We start from the raw sequence: 22,491 nt of genomic DNA, 5'->3' as shown, positions 1-22,491 counted from the left end.
CTAGTACGATATAAACTTGCAACTAATGAGAATTTGACTATATGCTCAATTAATGAAAATAAATGTCAAAATCTTTAATCTATAATTTTTTGGGTTTTCCTTTAAATGCTAATAGCTGATTTATCTGGGCTTTCTGGTTAAATGCTCATATTTACAGAAGTATTAATTTATAGCTCATCTATTCCCTAATGTGAGCCATTTAAAAAAAACTGAATTTGACTAAAAAATGAAGTACTAAAAAAAGGGAGTGGGGACACCTGCCCTAAGATTGTTGCTTTCACAGAGCACTGAATGTAGCTTTGTGTTTCTTGGCAGCTAAGACAAAATGGTGAGCCCAGGGATTATATAGCTGCCAGGATGATAAGGAAAGCAAGCAGTTAAGCCACTGGCAGGTGTTGGATTGCAGAATATCATAACTGTATTCTACAATAAATTTACAGCACGCAGTTAATTATAGAGGAATCCAGTCTTCCAGTACCACATATAAAACATACTTCATGTTTTACTAGGAAACTTAGAAGCTGGGCTGGAAATCTTGCCCAAAGAGGATTATTTCCCATTTAATAAATAGGTAGGATGCAGAAGTACCTGCAAGAAGGGCTAATATATACCTTAAAAAGGAGCTCTGAACTTTTTAAGTACTTAAGTACTTGTATGAAACCTAAAAAAGAGTCTACATTATACATTTAACGGAAAAGACGCCTTTGGCTTGAGAAATTGGAGGGTAGGTATCATAAACACAATTCACCACAAAGATGTCTCTGATGCTCCTGGAGAATAACTGATCTTGAGATGGGGCATATTCTGACCAGTCCATCAGGATGAACCAGTCATCATCAAGCAACATATTAGCAGATCTGTTAGATACAGCACTTTAGTGGGTCAATGAAGTGATAGAAAATACCTGCTAAACAATAATTTCGGTTTTAGTATAGTTGATTCTATGCTGCTCTCTTTTGCGACTTCTTAAGTCTGTTCCCAGACTGAGATCTCTTTACTCTTTATACGGTTTTTTTTTTTTTTTTTTTTTTGGTTTTTGAGTCGGAAGTCCTGCTCTGTTGCCTAGGCTGGAGTGCAGTGGTGCGATCTTGGCTGGCTGCAACCTCTGCCTCCCAAGTTCAAGTGATTCTCTTGACTCAGCCTCCCGAGTAGCTGGGATTACAGGCACACACCACCATGTCTGACCTTTTATTTATTTTATTTTTTTGAGACGGAGTCTTGCTCTGTCGCCCAGGCTGGAGTGCACTGCAGCGTCACGACCTCGACTCACTGCAAGCTCCACCCTCCTGGGTTCACACCATTCTCCTGCCTCAGCCTCCTGAGTAGCTGGGACTACAGGCACCCGCCACCATGCCCGGCTAATTTTGTTTGTATTTTTAGTAGAGACAGGGTTTCACCGTGTTAGCCGGGATGGTCTCGATCTCCTGACCTCATGATCCACCTGACTTGGCCTCCCAAAGTGCTAGGATTACAGATGTGAACCACAGCGCCCAGCCATTTTTTGGTATTTTTTTTGGTACAGATGGGGTTTTGCGATATTGGCCAGGCTGGTCTCAAACTCCTGACCTCAGGTCATCTGCCCACCTTGGCCTCCCAAAGTGCTGGGATTACCAGCGTGAGCCACTGCGCCCAGCCTTTTTTTATTTCCCTTTTCCTGAGACAAGGTCTTACTCTGTCACCCAGGGTGGAGTGCAGTGGTGCAATCATAGCTCACTGCAATCTCAAACTCCTGGCTCTAGCCACTGTATATATATACCACATTTTCTTTATCCACCTGTTGATAAACACTTGAGTTGTTTCCACCTCAGGGTTTCTTTCTGAGGTGACGAAAATGTTTTAAAATTGACCATGGTGGGGCTGCACATATTTGTAAATACACTAAAAACTACTGAAATATACATGTTAAGTGAATTGTATAGTATATAAATTATATCTCAATAGAGCTGTTTAAAAACAAGATAAATAAGAATATGGCAGAATGAATAAAAATGGTACATACACTAGTCACCCCTTATCTGTGGTTTTGCTTTCCTTGGTTTCAGTTACCCTCAGTCAACCATGGTCCAAAACTATTAAAAATGTCAGAAATAAATACTTCATACATTTTAAATTACATGTCATTATAAGTAGCATGAAGAAATCTCATGGTGTTCGGCCCAAGATGTGAATCATCCCCTTGCCCAGCATATCCATGCTGCCTGTTAGTCATGGACACTGTTTGCTCCTGACATTTAGCTATCAACACTGTCACGACCTGATGATCTAGATCACCTGAAGCAAATGATCCTCCTCCTGACATCCTGTTGCAAAGTCAACAGTAGCCAAACACTATGTCACAACGCCTACGTCATTCACCTCACTTCACTTCATCTCATCACATACGCATTTCATCATCTCACATCACCACAAGGATGAGTACATTTATATGTATGTATGTGTATATATTTACTTTATTATTATATTTTGGAGATAGGGTCTTGCTCTGTAACTCAGGAGTGCAGTGTTAAGATTGTAGCTCACTGTAACCTTGAACTCTGGGGTGCAAGTGATCCTCCCACATCTCCCAAGTAGCTAGGACTACAGGTGTGCACCACTACACCTGGCTAATTTTTACAGGTTTTTTTTTTTTTTTGGTAGAGACGAGGTCTTGTTATGTTGCCCAAGGCTGGTCTCAAACTACTGGCCTCAAGCGATTCTCCCGCCTCAGTGTCCCAAAGTGTGTTGGGATTACAGGCGTGAGCCACTGTGCCTGGCCAATGTACAATATTTTGAGAGACCACATTCCTATAACTTTTCTTACAGTACATTGTTATCACTGTTCTATTATTAGTTGTTATTTTAAATCTATCACTGTGCCTAATTTATAAATTAAACTTTATCAGAGGCATGTATGTACAGAAAAAAACATAGTACATACAGGGTTCAATTCCATGGTTTCAGGCATTCACTGGGAGATCCTGGAACATATACCCTCTGGATAAGGTTGATTACTGTATATGAAAGGTATTTACAAAATTCTATTGTATGAAATCACCCACAAAAAGGTCGAGACTTAGGAAAATAGCATGGGAAATTCCACATGAAAATATGTTGCCATCATGTGTCTTTTCTCTTTATGTTTTTGTAAATATTTCATGGCTGCTGTTTCAAATTATTTTTTAGTTGGGAGAATAGGGACAAGTGTATTCTTCTCAAGCAATAATTGATTCATTTGAAAAGCAAGCCATACATCTACTACAGCTTTTAGTGACTACTAGAAACGATGTCTTTGAAAATTTATGAACAGTTGTCAAGGTGTGTCAAGTCGTTTGGTTTTCTGCCTTTTTAAACCATCTGACGTCTTATTGTCAATGGTAGTTAAGCAAGCTTCCTGAACTTAGTAATATTACTTAATAGACATGTGCTCTATTCACTTAAAAAGCTGTAGGCAATCAATATAATCCATTTGTGAACTATAGTAGCCTGAGTATCAAACATTTATTCTTCTGAATTAAAGATACTGGAGCAATTAACACAGAACAAACACCTTTAAAACTCACTGGTCCCACTATCTGAGAAACTGTGACAACTAAGTAAATCTCACTATGACTTAAACTAAACTTAATCAGCCTAGCAGAAAAATAAATGGAGAGGAAAATTTAAACTATTCAAAGGTTACTAGGTTATTCCATGTTTCTTTTGCATCTTTTTATTTGGATTCTTACGTTAATAATAGCTCTGTTATAATTTGTTTAGCCACAATTTAAATTCTGGGGTGGATTATCTTTGTGATAAACTTTTACAGGTAGAATTTAAAAGTACAGCAATTTTGCATTTTGTTAAATATCCCGACTAATTTATAGAAAAATGGGCTTGATATGCCTAGCAACCAGCAATGTTTAAATGTCTCAATGCACAGTATTGCTAACTATATGTTTTAGCCTACTTTTTGTGTTAAAGTTGCCTTAATTCTCATTTTTTGGATTGCTGGTAAGACAACATTTTCCCATGTGAAAACTTCCTATCAGTTTTCTTTGAGTAGCAATTTATCTTTATGGATTATTTACTTGTAGTCTCACTGTTACCATCCTAGAACATAGAGAAGTGATAAAAACGTTCTATAAATTAAGCTTTTATTAGGCATGTTTGTCACATTTCCCTCATATCTTGCTTCTTTCCTTTGAATATTACTCTTAATATAGCTGTAATGGATTTCTATATTTATGAAACTTAAAAACGTTCATCCACTCTGATAATGTACTTGGTATCTTGACTAATTCACTGAGAAAAGCAAAGCAATCAGAAGAGAATTTCTCTCACTGCCATTTCTATCCACCTATCCATATCGATATCCTTATACTCTCCTTGTCCTCGTTTACTGTCCATGAAATCCTCTGCACTGTTCTCTAAGGCTAACCTGCTTCCATTTTTGTGGTGGCTCTCACCGTCCCTGGGGACCTTACAACTCTCTCTCCCGTCCCTTGTAGTGGCAAATCTTCTGTATCTACTAAGCCTTTCCCTTCAGCATACAAACACATACATCTTTCTTTCAATTAAAAAAGGATCCTCTGTCTTGACTTCATCCTCTCCATATACGAATCCAATTCAATGCTCACCCTTATAAAAGCAATTCTCTTCAAAGGTTGTCTCTATTTATTGTCTCCAATTCCTCTCCTGCCATTCTCTTAGCTTTTTTATCTCCTAAAGTCTTCATATTTAAGTCTCTCTTTGAATGATTTTATTATTTTTCGGGATTTGTGTCCCCACCCAAATTATCTATCTGAGTGTAATATTGTTTGGATGTGTGTCCCCACCCAAATCTCTTATCTATCTGAGTGTAATATTGTTTGGATGTGTGTCCCGACCCAAATCTCTAATATCTATCTATCTATCTATCTATCTATCTATCTATCTATCTATCTATCTATCCATCCATCCATCCATCCATCCATCTATCTATCTGAGTGTAATATTGTTTGGATGTGTTCCCCCACCCAAATCTCATTCAAAATGTAATCCCCAATGCTGGAGGTGGGGCCTGCTGGGAGGTGACTGGATCACGGAGGTGGTTTCTAATGGTTTAGCACCATCCCCTTTGGTACTGTACAGTGAGTTAGTTCTCATGAGATCTGGTTTAAAAAGTGTGTGGTGCTCCCCCCACTCTTCTCTTCCTCGTGCTCCGTCCATGTAAGACATGCCTGCTTCCCTCTTGCCTTCCACCATGACTGAAGTTTCCCGAGGCCTCCCTAGAAGCCACTATGCTTCCTGTGCAGCCGGCAGAGCTGTGAGCCAATTAAACCTCTTTTCTTTATACATGACCCAGTCTCAGGCATTTCTTTATAGCAATGTGAGAACAGACTAATACAGAGTGCTTAGAAATATATTACAGTTTAAATAAGTGTAATAATAAAATAATTATCTATGTAACTTCATTCAGATTGGGAAACAGAACATTGTTAATATCTCAGAAGTATCCCTGCCTTCCTGCCTCATGCGCCTCTAACTGATCAGAACCCCCTCCAACCAGTTTTGTGATAAGCACTTACTTGCCTTTTTTTTTTTTGAGACAGAGTTCTGCTCTGTCACACAGGCTGGAGTGCAGTAGCACCATCTCCGCTCACTACAACCTTCGCCTCCCAGGTTCAAGTGATTCTTATGAATCAGCCTCCTGAGTAGCTGAGATTATAAGCATGCACCACCATGCTCGGCTAATTTTTTGTTTTTAGTAGAGATGGGGTTTCACTCTGTTGGTCAGGCTGGTCTCAAACTCCTGGCTTCAACTGATCTGCCCGCCTTGGCCTCCTAAAGTACTGGGATTACAAGTGTGACCCACTGTGTCCGACCAGCACTTACTTGCTTTTTATTTCTTGTATAATTGTACCACATATATATGTATCCCAAAAGAACATAGTTTTGTCTGTTTTTGATCCTAAATAAATGGAGTAATACTGTATAGATCATTTTATGACTGTTTCTTTTACTCAGTGTCGTATCTGTGAGACTCAACCAACTGGATATAAGTAGTTATAGTTTATTAACTTTCTTTGTGGTATAGTAGTGTCTGAAATGAATACATCAAAATATACTTACACATTCTATTCTATTTTATTTGGATTACTTTCAGTATTAGGCTAAACATTGTTGCTACAAACATTCATAAACATCTCTCTGATACATATCTGTCAAGGTTTTTTTAAATGCAGATGTTGGTAAACTTTTTCTGTAAGAGCCACCTAGTATATATTTTAGCTCTGAGGAACACATGGTCACTTAGGAGTTATAAAATAATAAACCTTTAAAAATTTAAAAACCATTCTTAGATTGTGGGCTGTAGTTTTCTGACATCTGTTCTAAGATATAAACCATAAGGAGTACAATCTTCCACATCACAAGATGGTTTGGGGCATAAAGGTTTTACATGTATTTTGTTGGGATTACAGGAGTATGCCACCACATCCGGGTAATTTTTTGTCTTTTTAGTAAAGATGGGGCTTCATTATGTTGATCAGGTTGGTGCAACATAGTTATCTGGACTTTCCTTTTATTTATTTTTTTTGTTTCCCCCCTAATCTCTCACCTCTGGTTGAAAGTTGTTTTTAGTCATTTGCTTTTTAAAAATTTTTTTTTGATTAAATTTTAACATTTCATTTCAATATGACTCTGTAACAGGTTTTACAATCAGTTAGTTTGAGTCTACCTTTATCCCTCCATTAAATGCCCTGTGGCCTATCTTTCCTTACAAATTCTTACTCTTGTTTTTAATAATTTGTTAGTTTTACAGTATTTCTTTTCACTTTATCTAAAACTAGTCTTTGTTTAAACTATTAGAAAAGAAGGCTCGGCAAGGTGGCTCACATCTGTGAACCCAGCAGTTTGGAAGGCTGAGGCAGGAGGATCGCTTGAGCCCAAAAGTTCGACACCAGCAGGGTAATACAGCAAGATCCTATCTTTAAAAAAATTAAAAAATCAGCCAGGTGTGGTGGCATGCACCTGTAGTCCCAGCTACTTGGGAGGCTGAGGCAGGAGGATTGCATGAGCCCAGGAGGTTGAAGCCTCAGTAAGCCAGGATCACACCACTGTATTCCAGCCTGAATGACAGCAAGACCCAGTCTCTAAGAAAAATTTAGGACTCAGATTATTTTATAGTTTTACTGAGGTATAATTTATAGAAACTACACTGCACATGAAGTATAGAATTTAATGAGTTTTATGTATACGCACATCATGAAGCCTCACCAACCCCCAAAGTTGCCTTGTGCCCCTCTTTGTAGTCCCACCTTCCCTTCTTCCCCATAAACTCTTCCCAGCCTCCTGGCTCCAGGCAACCACTGATCTGTCTGCTGTCAACAGAGATTAGGTTGTATTTTCTATAATCTAATATCAATGGAATAATATGGTTTATATACTTTTTTTGGCGTGGCTTTTCTTTTTTTGCTCAGGATAATTATGAGATTCATCCATGTTGCTGTATCAACAGATCATTTTTTTTAATTGCTGAGTAATAGTCCACTGATGAATATATTATGGATTATTTATCCATTCACCTGTGGGTGGACATTTGGGTTGCTTCTAGTATTCATTTCTCTTAAATACTCTGAAGTGGAATAATTGGGTTAGATGGTAGGAGTATGTTTAACGTTTAAAACAAACTGTTTCCCCAGGTGGTTGGTTTGAGAATTCTTGATTTATTATACACACAAGTCCTTGTTAGAAGGACAAAAATATACTTGGTTTTTAAGCCTGTATATTGCTTACCTTTTATTTGTATTCTTTTGTGTACCACCAATATCCATTTGGTATCGTTTTCCTTCTGTCTGAAAAACTTGCTTTAACAGTTCTCACAGTGCGGGTTGGCTGGCAATTAATTCAGCTTTTGTGTGTTTGAAATCTGTTTCTGAAAAATATTTTTACGGGTATAGAATACAAGTTTTCTTTCTTTCACTTCTTCAAATAAAGATGTTGCTCCACTGTCTTCTGGCTTGTATTGCTTCTAAGTCTGCTGACATTCTTAACTGTGTTCCTCTGTATGCAATGACTCTTTTCCCCCTCTGACTGCTTTTAAGATTTTCTCTATAACTTTTTAAGATGCTTTCTTCACCTTTCTTTTGCTTGAATTTGCTGAGCTTGTTGGATCTGTGGGTTTATAATTTTCATCAAATTTTGAAAAACTTCAACCATCACTTATTCAAATATTTTTTGTTCCCTTTTCTCTCTTTTGAGGATGCCAGTTACACATGAATTAGCCCCTTAGGAGCAATGATGCTTTATTAATCATTTTCCCTCTCTGATTTTTATATTGGCATTGTTTCACAGTTTCAACTCACTGATTTTTCTCCTCATTATTTACCTTAGTTCCCTGATTCTCTGTATTCTCAGTAATTTTTGATTGGAGACAGGTAATTTCTGATTGGAGTAAAGACTAAACTGTGAATTTAACCTTGTTGGGTGCTGGATACTCTTATAATTTGTAATAGTATTTTTGAGCTTTGTTCTGGATCACAGTTAAGTTGTCTGGAAATAATTTAATTCTTTTGGGTTTTGCTTTTATGATTTTTCATGCAGGACCACAGCAGCCTTTTGTTTTTAAGTTTTTTTGGGGGTGTGGGGGCGGGCAACAGGAAGCTTAGAGCCAAACAGAACAACCTTAATCTAGGACCAATTTTCTTCCACATTGAGATAGTGTCCTTTTAAGTCCTCTACTTGTTGCTTCCTGTATTATGAAGTTTTGCCAGTGGCTGGTAGGACTACAAATGATTACTGTCCTTGGGTGAGTTCCAGAAATTGATTGTGTCTGCTCCTTTTGAGTGGTTCTTTTCCTGGCCTCAGGTAGTTTTTGCATACATATGCACCAATCTATTCAACTAAGACTCAAGGAGGTCCCTCCAGAGATCTCTAAAGCTCTTTTCTCTTCAGTACTTTGCCCTGTAAACTCTAGCTACCCTGGCTTAAGTCCCAACTCCATCTCCTAACTCAGAGACTCTGGTTGGGTTTCCCCTCCCTGAGCTGTCACTGGGAAACGTTCTTGTGGCACTAAGCTGGGGCAATCCTAAGACTCACTTTTTTTGTTTCTCCCTCTCAGGGTTTACTGTTCTTCACTGTTCCACGTCCAATATCTAGAAACTATTGTTTCACATAATTTTCTGGCTTTTTGGTTAAGGTAGGAGGTATTACTCCATTTTGGCTAAAAACAGAAGTCAGGAGGATGCAAGTTTTAAAGATCCTTTCTTCAATATCCCTCATATTGGCCCTGATACCATGTAAGATGCCAAAGTCAGCACACTCCCAAGACCTGAAAATTATTCAAAAAATAAAATACACAGGGTATGCTAAAGGGAGACTTCTAACACATACCTCTTCTACCTTGTAAATTGGGTTGGCCTATCTCAGGGGACTGCTTGTTACACAGATTGCTTATGGCCTCAAGAAATATCTAAAACAACAAGTTTGGCAATAGCCACTCAAAACCTTAGACAGTAAAAATAGTCACTGTGGATTTTAAAAAACAAATTGGAAAAGCTTCAATTTACTTGAGGAATAAAAGCTGTAAAAATCTAAACTGAAGAATAATTCAAAAGTAGGCAGGGAAGATTTAGAGAATCATCCCTTTTTGTCTCACAATAATTTTTTTTTTTTTTTTGAGGCAGTTTCAGTCTTGTGCCCCAGGCTGGAGTGCAATGATCTCGCCTCACTGCAACCTCTGCCTCCCAGGTTCAAGCGATTCTCCTGCCTCAGCCTCCCAAGTAGCTGGGATTACAGGCGGGTACCACCAAGCCCAGCTAATTCTGTATTTTTAGAAGAGATGGGGTTTTGCCATGTTGGCCAGGCTGGTCTTGAACTCCTGACCTCAGATGATCCACATGCCTCAGCCTCCCAGAGTGCTGGGATTACAGGCATGAGCCATTCCACCTGGCCTAAAAATTCTTTTCTCCTTTATACAAGTTCTTTCTCTTCTAGTTTTCAAAGCAGTTATATCCTTCCTCTTTTTGAATAAATACTATGACTTTTTATATATAATACTTCATGAACCATCTAAACTTGTTTTTTTTTCTTAAAAGTCCTTTTCACTTTACCACATACTATCTCAAAGTTACAAATGACCTCTTCTGCTCACATCCAATGATTTTTATACCCTTTATGGTCTTTATCTCTCTTCCTTCCTAACCCCCCCACAACATCTGACTATTAATCTTTGAAATCTCCTTGTATGTTGGCTTCCACACTCCTTTTTCCTATGTTGTTGGTCTTCATTTGTGACCACTGCCTCTTGGTCTTTTTTTTTTTTTTGCTGGCTATCAACCATCTAGTACAGGAGTTGGCAAACTACGGCATATAGGCAAAACCCAGACCACTGCTTGCTTCTGTATTGCCTGTAAGCTAAGAATGGTTTTTACAGATGAACATTTGAAATCAACTTGATGACAGAGAACACTAACTCTGAATCCCAATTAAGTAAAATATTATCTGTCACCCAAAGTAAATCCATTGTGCTCATTATAATATTTTGAATTTTATCAATAAAAATTTATGGAAACTTATTTTTCCCCTTGTTATATAAATATCTACATACAATCCACGATTCTGTATCTTGGCTTACAAAGCCTCAAATATTTCCTATTTGGCCTGTTTCAGAAGAAGTTTGCCGACCTTAGATCTAGTAGGTAAAGTAAATGATATCCACATAACAGTTACACTGATTTTCAATCCCAACACGTATTGCTGCTAGTGGGGCATTACCCATTAACATATCTCAAATTTTTCCTTAATCCTCACTTAACATATTTGTTTCATCTTTCAAAGTGCACCCCAGATTAATCCTCTTCCTACTGTCACCACCACAGCTGAGGATGCAACCACTGGATGCATGTAATATGATATCCTTCTGCCTGGGGGTTCTTCCCACTTCAAGTTCACTTCAAAGACTGATACTGGACTAATGTTTTGGTCTTTTTTTTGAAGGATCTCAAGCTAATTTCTTTCTATGCTAACCTAAAATTCAGATGCTCTATGGAAAAAAGTTTAAGCATAATGTTTATTTTTTTTGAGGCGGAGTCTTGCTCTGTGGCCCAGGCTGGAGTGCAATGGCGTGATCTCAGCTCACTGCAACCTCTGCCTTCTGGGTTCAAGCGATTCTCTTGCTTCAGCCTCCTGAGTAGCTGAGAATACAGGCAGGTGCCACCACACCCAGTTAATGTTTGTATTTTTTAGTAGAGACAGGGTTTTGCCATGTTGGCCCGTGTGGTCTAAAACTCCTGACCTCAGGTGATCCACCTGTCTCGGCCTCCCAAAGTGCTGGGATTACAGACGTGAGCCACTGTGCCCGGCCAAGCATAATGTTTAATAAGACAAGCAAGTTACAGAATAAAAGATTCATAAAGACTCCACATGACACCAACAAAAACAACAGTGATCTCCACCTTAGGGGAAAAAAAAAAAAGGCTGGGCGTGGTGGCTCTTGCTGTCCCAGCACTTTGGCAGGCCAAGGCAGGCGAACACTTGAGGTCAGGAGTTTGAGACCTGCCTGGTCAACATGGTGAACCCCGCCTCCACTAAAAACACAAAAATTAGCCAGGTGTGGTGGCAGCCACCTGTAATTTCAGCTACTTGGGAGTCTGAGGCAGGAGAATCGCTTGAAGGGCAGAGGTTGCTCAGTGAGCTGAGATCGCACCACTGAACTCCAGCCTGGGCTACACAGACTCCATCTCAAAACAAACAAACAAACAAACAAAAACTTTAAATAGTGATTAAATTGGTGTACAGTGACTGCTTTCCAGAAAGGGCAATGGATTAGTGAGGCAGAATTTCACTATTTTACTCCAGATATTTATATATGGTTTATTTATTTATTTATTTATTTATTTATTTATTTATTTTTTTGAGACGGAGTCTGGCTCTGTCACCCGGGCTGGAGTGCAGTGGCCAGATCTCAGCTCACTGCAAGCTCCGCCTCCCGGGTTCCCGCCATTCTCCTGCCTCAGCCTCCCGAGTAGCTGGGACTACAGGCGCCCGCCGCCTCGCCCGGCTAGTTTTTTGTATTTTTTTAGTAGAGACGGGGTTTCACCGTGTTCGCCAGGATGGTCTCGATCTCCTGACCTCGTGATCCGCCCGTCTCGGCCTCCCAAAGTGCTGGGATTACAGGCTTGAGCCACCGCGCCCGGCCTATTTATTTATTTTTGAGACAGAGTCTTGCTTTGCTGCCCAGGCTGGAGTGCGGTGGCATGACCTCGACTCATTGCAGCCTCTGCTTCCCAGGTTCAAGCTATTCTCCTGCTTTAGCCTCCCAAGTAGCTAGAAATACAGGAGCCCACCACCACATCCAGCTTATATATTTAATTTAAAAAGAAAATTTCTTTCTTTCCTTCTGTGTTTTTTTTTTTTTTTTTGAGACAGGGGTTCTCTCTGTTGGAGTGAAGTGGTGTGATCTCAGCTCACTGCAGCCTCAACTTCCTGGGCTTATCCCACCTCAGCCTCCTGAGTAGCTGTGACCACAGGCATGTGCCATCATGCCCAGCTGATTTTTGTATTTTTTGCAGAGATGAGATTTTGCTATGCTGCCCAGGCTGGTCTTGAACTCCTGAGCTCAAGCGATTCACTCACCTTGGCCTCCCCAAGTGCTGGGATTACAGGCATGAGCCATCATGCCCAGCCTAAAAGAAAAATTAATAACGTAGGTTTTACAAAGCATAAAATAAAATGTTAAAAAATGTGATTGCTAACATAGTTCATATATATGTATGCACACTGAAAAATGACTTTCGTGAGGTACACCAAAATTTATCAGTGATTATTTTTGGGTGCTGAGACTGTAGTCGATTTGTCATCAAACACTTGAAATTTCAAATATTTTCAAATTTTCTACAATGACTGTGTATGTTTAACCAGAAAGACCTAAACAAAGTACACAGAGGAAAGACTGTTTTAATAGACAAAATACAGATATAAGACAAGTATTTTTCAACATCAGAAACTCATTGAGAGGCTGAGGAAGCACCACAAATACTCAGTGTGATCAATTATGAAGAGTTTTTTTCATGAAATGTTGTCTCTCCTATTCCTTAAAAGTACCTACTTAAATAATTTAAATCCAAAGTATTACTATTTTCACTCATTTTGGTGAGTTCACAAAAACGAAATAGCTACAGCACCCTCTTCCCTTCTCCTTTAACATTTTTTTGTGAATAAAACTATTTACTAATAAATCTTGCTAACAAACACATGCCTACAAAAATGGTAAAAAAAAAAAAAAAAGGCCGGGCGCGGTGGCTCAAGCCTGTAATCCCAGCACTTTGGGAGGCCGAGATGGGCGGATCACGAGGTCAGGAGATCCAGACTATCCTGGCTAACCCGGTGAAACCCCGTCTCTACTAAAAAATACAAAAAACTGGTTGGGCGAGGTGGCGGGCGCCTATAGTCCCAGCTACTCGGGAGGCTAAGGCAGGAGAATGGTGTAAACCCGGGAGGCGGAGCTTGCAGTGAGCTGAGATCCTACCACTGCACTCCAGCCTGGGCGACAGAGCAAGGCTCCGTCTCAAAAAAAAAAAAAAGTGGTAAAAAACAAAACAAAACAAAACAAAAACCAAAAAAACTAAATACTCTTTTATACCTACTAAAGAAGAAATGAATTTCTGAAAAGATAATGTTTTAGCAGTGAAAGTAACCTTTTTTCATTTTATTCCTTCAACAATATCTTTCTTCATCTATTCTGTTAGTGCTACAAAATCATACATAGGTTATCAGTACAGATATGCTGTAGAGTATATTGGTTTGCTCAGTTTAAGAAATATTTTTATTGGTGTAAAAACACTTAACACAAGATCTATCCTCACAGAGTTTTAAGTGTATAATACAATATTTATCTGTAGACACAGTCTTGTGCAGCACATCTCTTGAACTTACCTTGCCAAATCAAAATTTTATTTATTACATTTTATTTCTCTAAGCTAAGTGTAACTTCATTTTTAATAACGAGAGAAGTAAAACTTTATCAAAAGATATAGTTCAGATCGACAGACTTATTATCAACAATTATTTCAAAGGATAGCTGAGGCAAACAAAAAAACTGACAACGTAAAACCAGAAGCTTAGGAGAAATAAAATGAATACAAGAGAAGTATCACAAGTAGGACAAAAGGGACACTAGAGGAATACTAGGATACAAAAATGAGGAAAAACAGACTGTGGGGAGAAAATAAAGGGCAAAAGACTTGAAGGTAGGTTTTCTTTTTCATAATTTCATACAGATTCTGTGAAACATTTTTTAAAGGTTCTAAAAAAAAGGCTACAGTCTTTTCAAGTTCCTCTCTGTATGCTACCCCTTTGAGAATATAGATCAAAGACAAAGGTATTATAGTTTTGAATTTCAAGATAAAACTAGCAAAAATGAAAGGCAAAATTGGAGAAGAACCAGTAAAAATGAGAGCATTTTGAAGATATCCTACTCACTTGCCCACTTTTGAAGTCTATGCTGGTATCAAACTAATTTTCCCTCCACACTAAGGACTGAGAAAAATCTCATGAGTTGTTGTAGAATTAGTGTCCCTGACTAGTACTTTGCTTAAAGTGACAGTATATGTGACTTGTATCCGGCTGTGCTCAATCTTCATAATGATAAGTAACAACACAATCCAATCCAAACACAAAGTTGCCTCAGTGAACTGAAAGACTGAGCTGAAAGTAGACATAGTAATTCAAATTCTACCTTTCTACACAAGGCACCTCTGTAAGCAAACAATTTTGCTAAGCAATCCAAGCTAAGTAAGACATTTTTCAAAACAAAGACTCACTTTATGTTCTTATAGGAATCTTATTCCTTATAATCCTGTAACAAAATGAGGGCTACTACAGTCCATTTAGCATCTAAAACACAGTAAGACTGTATGGATCAAGACCCTGTAACCTAGAGGTTAACATACACTTTCCAACTAAGATCTAAAAATTTATAAACTTGATATGTAGTAATTTATAGTTTTATGTCAGGACACTGGATTTCAGATGAAAATCTACTAATAAACTGTGACAGACATCATGACTTTTCTGCTAATGTGTAAAGTTTTACTGGGCTATAGCTACTTGGGGACAGCTGTAGGCATGAATAAAAACAAGACTAGAGGGCTAGTTAGTGTAGGCCAGAGGGTTTCAAGTTTTGGTGCACACTAGAATCACCTGGCAGGCATTAAAAAGTAATGTTGCTGAGGCTTAAGATTAGGGCCAGACCAATTAAATGAAGATATATAGGGTTGAAATTTCATGTCTACATGTAAAATAAAAACAAATACATATTCTTATCCTTTTTAGAAGGACACTGTGAAGACAAATGAGATTCTAGAAACGTAAAAACTTTGAGAAACTTCAGTATTTCTTTTTGAGAGGGAGTCTCACTCTGTCATCCAGGATGGAGCGCAGTGGCGCCATCTCGGCTCACAGCAACCTCTGTGTCCTGGGTTCAAGTGACTGTCCTACCTCAGACTCTTGAGTAGCTGGGATTATAGGTGTCCGCCACCACACCTGGCTAATTTTTGTATTTATTTACTAGAGACGGTGTTTCACCATATTGGCCAGGCTGGTCTCCAACTCTTGGTCTCAAGCGATCCACCCGCCTCGGCCTCCCAAAGTGCTGGGATTACAGCCATGAGCCACTGTCCTTGGCCCTTCGCTGTATTCTTGATAACAAAACAGTATTTGAGAAGTGTTTACCATTTTCCTGACCCTGGGTAACATGATCATAAATTTCTTCGACTTTCAGTTTCATAACAATGCTGTCCACTATGCTTTTTTAAAAACTTGGTTATCATATTGAGAAGCCAAGAGAAACGAAAAAAGTCCCCCAAAACAGGAAGATAAACTCGGATTCATGAATCCACCAATCTAGCTGCCTTTCCATCTTTTTCATAACTTTGTCATGTACTTTGGCTGTTACTTTAGGACTTTCTAGTGGCCTCACGTACACATCGGTGAATTTCCTTTTTCTGGATGTACTGTATTGTTGATTCATTAACACTGAACTGATGGCCAGTACCAACTCATGCTTGAACACACAGCAGAGCTTTCTTGTGCTTAGTAACACAAGACAGAAAATCAGCATTGTTTGGGAGCCATTTCAAACAAAACCAAAAAAGTGTGAACAACGTGGCACTAAATAGACTGCAAAGGACAATTGTTTACAATAGAAGAACTGAAATAGGGAGGCAGCATGTGCCTTGTTTGACCTCAGCTGGGAATGTGCTTGCCTGATGACTCAAACTTTTTTGCCACACTGAACGTGTCCATGAATGAAAAAGAAAGTACAATGAATATCTATTTAGGGGTTACAAATAATTTTGGCAAATAGGCAAATTTGCAAATACAAAGTCTACAAATATTGAGAGAATCTGCTACACATAATTTTCTTTATGTAACTCTGAAAATTAATGTGATTTATTTTTCATTTCTCAGCTAAGTGTTCTTATAAAAATGTAGACTTCAAATTCAGTGAGGTAAACAAAAAGATAACTTTTCTTAAACCAAAAAAGGTAGTGTCTTTGAAAAAGTATTGGCTTGACAAGCCAGAAAAGAATAATGACATAGATTCACGTTACACAGAAAACATATTAATCAGGAAAAAAGTCACACTAAAAAAATACACATCTTACTACATTTAGTCTAACTGGGAGTAACAGCCAAAATAAAAATATTTGTTGCTTTAAGGATAAACTAATGATTCTGTATGGTTTCTTCCAGCTTTCATACTTGCTTTTTGGAGAAGTATCCACTCATTACAATGATCTGCTCTGAACCAGGTAAGTGCTAAAGGCATTTCGTGAACTATTAAAACGGATGTCACAAATCCCTCAAAGACACCGTAACAATTTATCTTTTTTTGTTTGTTTTAAACATGAGAGCTACCCTTTTAATAAATTTCAAGAGTACAACACAGTATGAGTATAGGCAAAATGTAGTATAGCAGATCTCCAGAGTTCATTCATCTTGCACAAAAGAAATGTTATATCCACTGAAGAGTAACTCTCCACTTCCCCCTCCCTGCAGACCCTGGCAACGATCACTCTACTCTCTGCTTCTACAAGTTTCACTATTTTATTTTATGTATTTTTTGAGACAGTCTCACCCTGTCGCCTAGGCACCTGTGAATGCTGGTTACCCGGTGATGGGCGGTGGAGTAGGGCATGATGATTACCTTTCCCTTTACACATCTCTGTATTGCTTCACTTATATTAACAGCATTATTTGTTTTGTAATTAAAAAAAAATTGATGAAAAATTTAAAAAGCATAGAGAGGTTACAGAAACAAAATAAAATTGAGGCCAACAGTTAATGATGTCTATGTACATATACACATGTGCAAGCTGGCCTTTGACATTTAAGAAATATGTTCATTCAGTATAGATTTACCAAGCTCTGACTTTAATGCCAGGCCCTGTTTCAGGTGCTTGAGTGAGTATGTATGTGTGTATGTACGTATTTATTTATTTATGAGACAGAGTATCACTCTGTTGCCCGGCCACCACATCCAGCTGGTGTTTCAGTAATTAGATCAACCCCTGCTTTTCATGTAAATATACTGAAATATGTAGGATAAAATGTAATTTATATAAGCCACTAAGTCTAGATTTCTGAATTGCCTCCATTCATTAGCCCTTAGATGGTAATTCAACTATCTGATTAATAAAAATTACCAATAGTTGACATTTTAAGTGATAGTTCCAAGTAAACTTGAAATATTATGGTGATTTGTCTATTAAATATTGCCCAGAAGCAGAAATGACATTTTCTGTGAAGAATGCTGCTATGTTTTAAAAAATTAATCAATTAATTATGATTTTTTTTTCACCCAAAGAGATCTTTAATGAATTCTGTGTTGTTGGGTTTTTTTTTTCTTTTTTTTTGGAGATGGGGTTTCACTCTGCTGCCCAGGCTGAAGTGCAGTGGTATGATCTTGGCTCACTACAACCTCCACCTCCCAGGTTCAAGTGATTCTCCTGCCTCAGCCTCCCGAGTAGCTGGGATTACAGGCAACCACCACTGCGCCTGGCTAGTTTTTGTATTTTTAGTGGAGACAGGGTCTCACCATGTTGGCTAGGCTGGTCTCAAACTCCTGACTTCAAGTGATCCGCCTGCCTTGGCCTCCCAAAGTGCAGGGATTACAGGTGTGAGCCACTGCAGCCGGTCAGAGATCTTTAATTATTTCTGTACATGACTTGACTTCCTACCAAGTAACTAGTCCAAAATGTACCAAGATAGAGTCTGACAGAATACACATTCCCTGCGTCATGTACAACCCATTCAATTTCTCACATTGGCACTCTACACCTGGAACAGATCAATGCTAGTTTGTCACATGGTAACCAATCACTACTGTCAGCTTACACCTATCTTATTTCAAGTTTATCTGCCTCATATGAGTCACAGCTCTAAGCTGTGGGTAATTCCAAAGACTTTATTTTATTTTATTTTTTTGAGGCTGAGTCTCCTTCTGTTGCCCAGGCTGAAGTGCTGTGGTGCAATCTGAGCTCACTGCAACCTCTGTCTCCCAGGTTCAAGCAATTCTCCTGCCTCAGCTTCCCGAGTAGCTGGGATTACATGTGCTTGCCACTATGCCTGGCTAATTTTTGTATTTTTAGTAGAGTTGAGGTTTCACCATGTTGGCCAGACTGGTCTTGAATTCCTGATCTCAAGTGATCCACCCGCCTCAGCCTCCCAAAGTGCTGGAATTACAGGTGTGAGCCACCGTGCCCAGCACCAAAGACTTTTAATCAAGATTCACGTTGGAGGTTGTTGGAGAATCTCATCTATCTTTTAATTTCTGTGCTCTAGGCTATCCCTCAGGCCAAGGCTAGCTCTTCAAATTTTTTATTTCCTTTGCAAAGCAGGCCCAGGGACTAAAACCAAGGATCTTTCCAAAGTGTACTCATCAGCACCCATTTGACAGCTTTTGGATTCTGCCCTTATCTTTAAAATAAGTCTCACTATAGAGGCAGGAACATAATTATGCTCTCTCACCTGTATCCACACTCTTATGGCCAGCTCTCTCACAAGTCAAGCACACAAAATCTTTTCTGTTTCAAGGGACCGACAAGTCTAACAAACGTGAAAAAGTGTGAAAGCGTAAGCCGTCTTAAATAGGTCCTTACAGGCTTGATATCCTTCCCTCATGAAAGCCCCTCCTCCCAGTATGCAGGCCTACAAAGGATGACTTAGTACCCATCTCTCAGCCTCTGCCTCACACAGAAATGATAACTTTGGTAGTATTCTCTGATAAATAAAAAATTAAACTTTGGTTCAAAAAGTAGATAATTCATGAATTTCCTCACTCCTCATTTCAACCTACTTTAGCACAGATTTCTGCCTCTGACAGTTTGGAAACTGAATTGGCCTTCTAGATCCCAAACTTAGATTTATCAGGGTAAAAAACTCAAGATTCGGAGTATTTTTTTCCTTATTTATAAAATTTAAACTCATACAACAAATGGGAAATTTAATGAAGTACATATTTCTATTTTCATTGTGCAGTGGTTGTACCTCAAAGGAGCTGGGACTCAATATGATATAAAATTGCAAGGTTGCCTGAGAGATTCACAATCAATGTGCCATTTAAAAAGCCTGGGCCAGGCCGGGCATGGTGGTTCACACCTGTAATCCCAGCATTTTGGGAGGTCTACACGGGCAGATAACTTGAGGTCAGGAGTTCGAGACCAGTCTGGCCTACATGGTAAACCCCATCTCTATTAAAAAAACAAACAAAAAAAATTAGTGGGGCATGGTAGTGCATACCTGTAATCCCAGATACTTGGGAGACTGAGGCAGGAGAATCGCCTGAACCCGGGATGCAGAGCGTGCAGTGAGCAGAGCTTGCACCACTGCACTCCAGCCTGGGCAACAGAGTTAGACTCCGTCTCAAAAGAAAAAAAAAAAAAAAAAGCCCTCCTCTATCATGCACTGAAACACTGGCAGCCATAACGATGGAAGGAGAGGGAAAATATGTGAGTTCCTCTTGGGGGAGGGTGAGTTCTGATAAACTCAGAACCAAGCCCCCCTTTTCTAGTGCAACAAAGTATGTCAATCCCTTCTCCACCCCCAAATACCATCTGAAACCATAACTGAATGACAACAATTTATTTATTTTTTTTTGCGACGGAGTTTTGCTCTTGTTGCCCAGGCTGGAGTGCAATGGCACCATCTCGGCTCACTGTGACCTCTGCCTCAGCCTCCTGAGTACCTGGGATTACAGGTGCCCACCAACATGCCTGGCTAATTTTTTTTTTTTGAGACGGAGTCTTGCTCTGTCGCCCAAGCTGGAGTGCAGTGGCGCGATCTCTGCTCACTGCAAGCTCCACCCCCCGGGTTCACGCCATTCTCCTGCCTCAGCCTCCCGTGTAGCTGGGACTACAGGCGCCCGCCACCACGCCTGGCTAGTTTTTTTTTTTTTTTTGTAGTTTTAGTAGAGACGGAGTTTCACTGTGTTAGCCAGGATGGTCTGGATCTCCTGACCTCATGATCCGCCCGTCTCGGCCTCCCAAAGTGCTGGGATTACAGGCCTGAGCCACCGCGCCCGGCCTAATTTTTTGTATTTTTAGTAGAGAGGGGGTTTCACCATGTTGGCTAGGCTGGTCCTGAACTCCTGACCGCCAGTGATCCACCCGCCTCTGCCTCCCAAAGTGCTGGGATTACACGTGTGAGTCACCATCCCTGGCCTAAAAACCTCTTATAAGTGATGGTAACTTAGGCCCCCATTCTTTAAAGGAGAACAGCTGCCCCTCTGGCAACCTCCCAGGTGAAACAGGGCTAACCTTATCAGCCTGCCAAACTTAACTGGCTTTGTTTGCTTTTAATCGATACTTTTAGCTAATCTTAAAACTCCCACTAGCAAGTCACATGGCCAAGCAATATATAACTAAACTCCCACCATTTTCCTTACAGATAACATTTCTGACTGTGGTTAACTACATAACAGGTGTTTAAAGCTGTTTTTCAGGATCCAGGGGGTAACTCATGTCCAATCCAAGCTGGTTGAGATCACGAACCCTTCAACTAGGCCTGCACAGGTGCCCAGAGAGTGACCTTTTAGCATCAGAGGGCCTAAAATTCCACCTTCAGATCATGCTAACCCGATTTTCTCCACACACGTCCTATGAAGAACCATGTAGCTTGATTATGCTTGTGCAGAAACCCCAACTACCTCATCTTTCCAATCTGCCAATCACCTTTCCTACCCATCAATCATATTTTCTCACACTTTAGACCACCCTACTCTCTGTTCCGTAAGTACCCACAAGCCCTATTTTCAGAGGCAGATTTGAGATTTGTTCTCCCATCTCCTTTCACAAGCAGCCTTGTGAATAAAATCTTTTCTCTTTTGCAAACCCACTGTCACAGTGATTGGCTTGCTATATGCAGGCAGAATGGACTTGGTTGGTAACACAGGGATGCCATGAGAATAAATGAACAATGGTTTGGTAATACATTCTGAACAATGAACTACAGGGACCGAATTCAATGAAAGATTAGTATTTTCAAAACATGGCTTGTCAGAGACATTTCTGCTTATGGAATACTTCATGACTTGCTTTAATATAGAACTACTATCATTTACTTCTCTTATATGCCTTCCCTCCCCTTACTGATGAAAAATAAGCTTCCCAAAGCCTGAAATATTTCAGCAAGATATTTCACTGCTAAAGTTATACACAGGAAATACAATTTTTCCAGACCCCTATAAAAACCTTAAATATTACACTCCCGTCTCTGAAGTCTATGGCCAACTGTTACTCCATTTGTGTGAATAACAGAAGATTGGCGTAATTTTTAGGCACAAGAGAGATTTGACTTGCCTTTAGGTTTTATATGGACTGCTTTCCTTGTAATGATTTTACTGAAAGAAATATATATATATTTTTTGGAGACAGAAGTTCACTCTTGTTGCCCAGGCTAGAGTGCAACGGCACAATCTTGGCTCACTACAACATCTGCCTCCCAGGTTCAAACGATTCTCCTGCCTTAGCCTCCTGAGCAGTTGTGATTACAGGCGTATGCCACCTCGCCCAGCTAACTTTTGTTTTACTAGTAGAGACGGGGTTTCACCATGTTGGCCAGGCTGGTCTTGAACACCTGACCTCAGGTGATCCACCAGCCTTGGCCTCCCAAAGTGCTGGGATTACAGGCATGAGCCACCATATCTGGCCGAAAGAAATATTTTAAAAAGCATATTGTATTATAGTTTTTTTCTATTCTACATTAGACAATGGTCTCAAGCAATGTCCCTTAGTCAGCTTTAAAACTAGCAACAGACCATAATCCTGGTAAACAATAAGAAGCTGGAAGATTAGGTTACTTAGTCATACTCACCTTAAATTATTTTGTTGACCAGGTGGAATGACACTATAGTAAACAGGCATTCCCGTTGTGGGCATAGATCCTTGATTAGACTGATTAGGGAACATAACAGGCTGTTGATAAGTCTGATGGGGAATTCCTTGAGAACCTTGAGGCAGTGAAACCTAAAATTTGAAAGACAATTTCAAGAGA

At 39.5% G+C, this 22,491-nt stretch overlaps 1 protein-coding gene across 27 annotated transcripts in view; it reads right to left on the bottom strand.

Annotated features, from left to right (window-relative positions):
* Positions 1-22,491, bottom strand: part of R3HDM1 (R3H domain containing 1) — a 198,121-nt gene that overhangs the window by 23,217 nt on the left and 152,413 nt on the right. For all 27 annotated transcript variants that reach the window (XM_031651725.1, XM_031651740.1, XM_031651722.1 and 24 more), the window contains one exon: positions 22,312-22,463. In XM_031651725.1, the coding sequence (XP_031507585.1) occupies positions 22,312-22,463 (152 nt within the window). The remainder of the gene's footprint in view (positions 1-22,311; positions 22,464-22,491) is intronic.

The sequence above is a fragment of the Papio anubis genome, chromosome 10, assembly GCF_008728515.1.
Source record: "Papio anubis isolate 15944 chromosome 10, Panubis1.0, whole genome shotgun sequence".
Lineage (NCBI taxonomy): Eukaryota > Metazoa > Chordata > Mammalia > Primates > Cercopithecidae > Papio > Papio anubis.
Note: the sequence above shows the minus strand (reverse complement) of the source record. Positions and strands in the feature narration are given on the sequence as shown.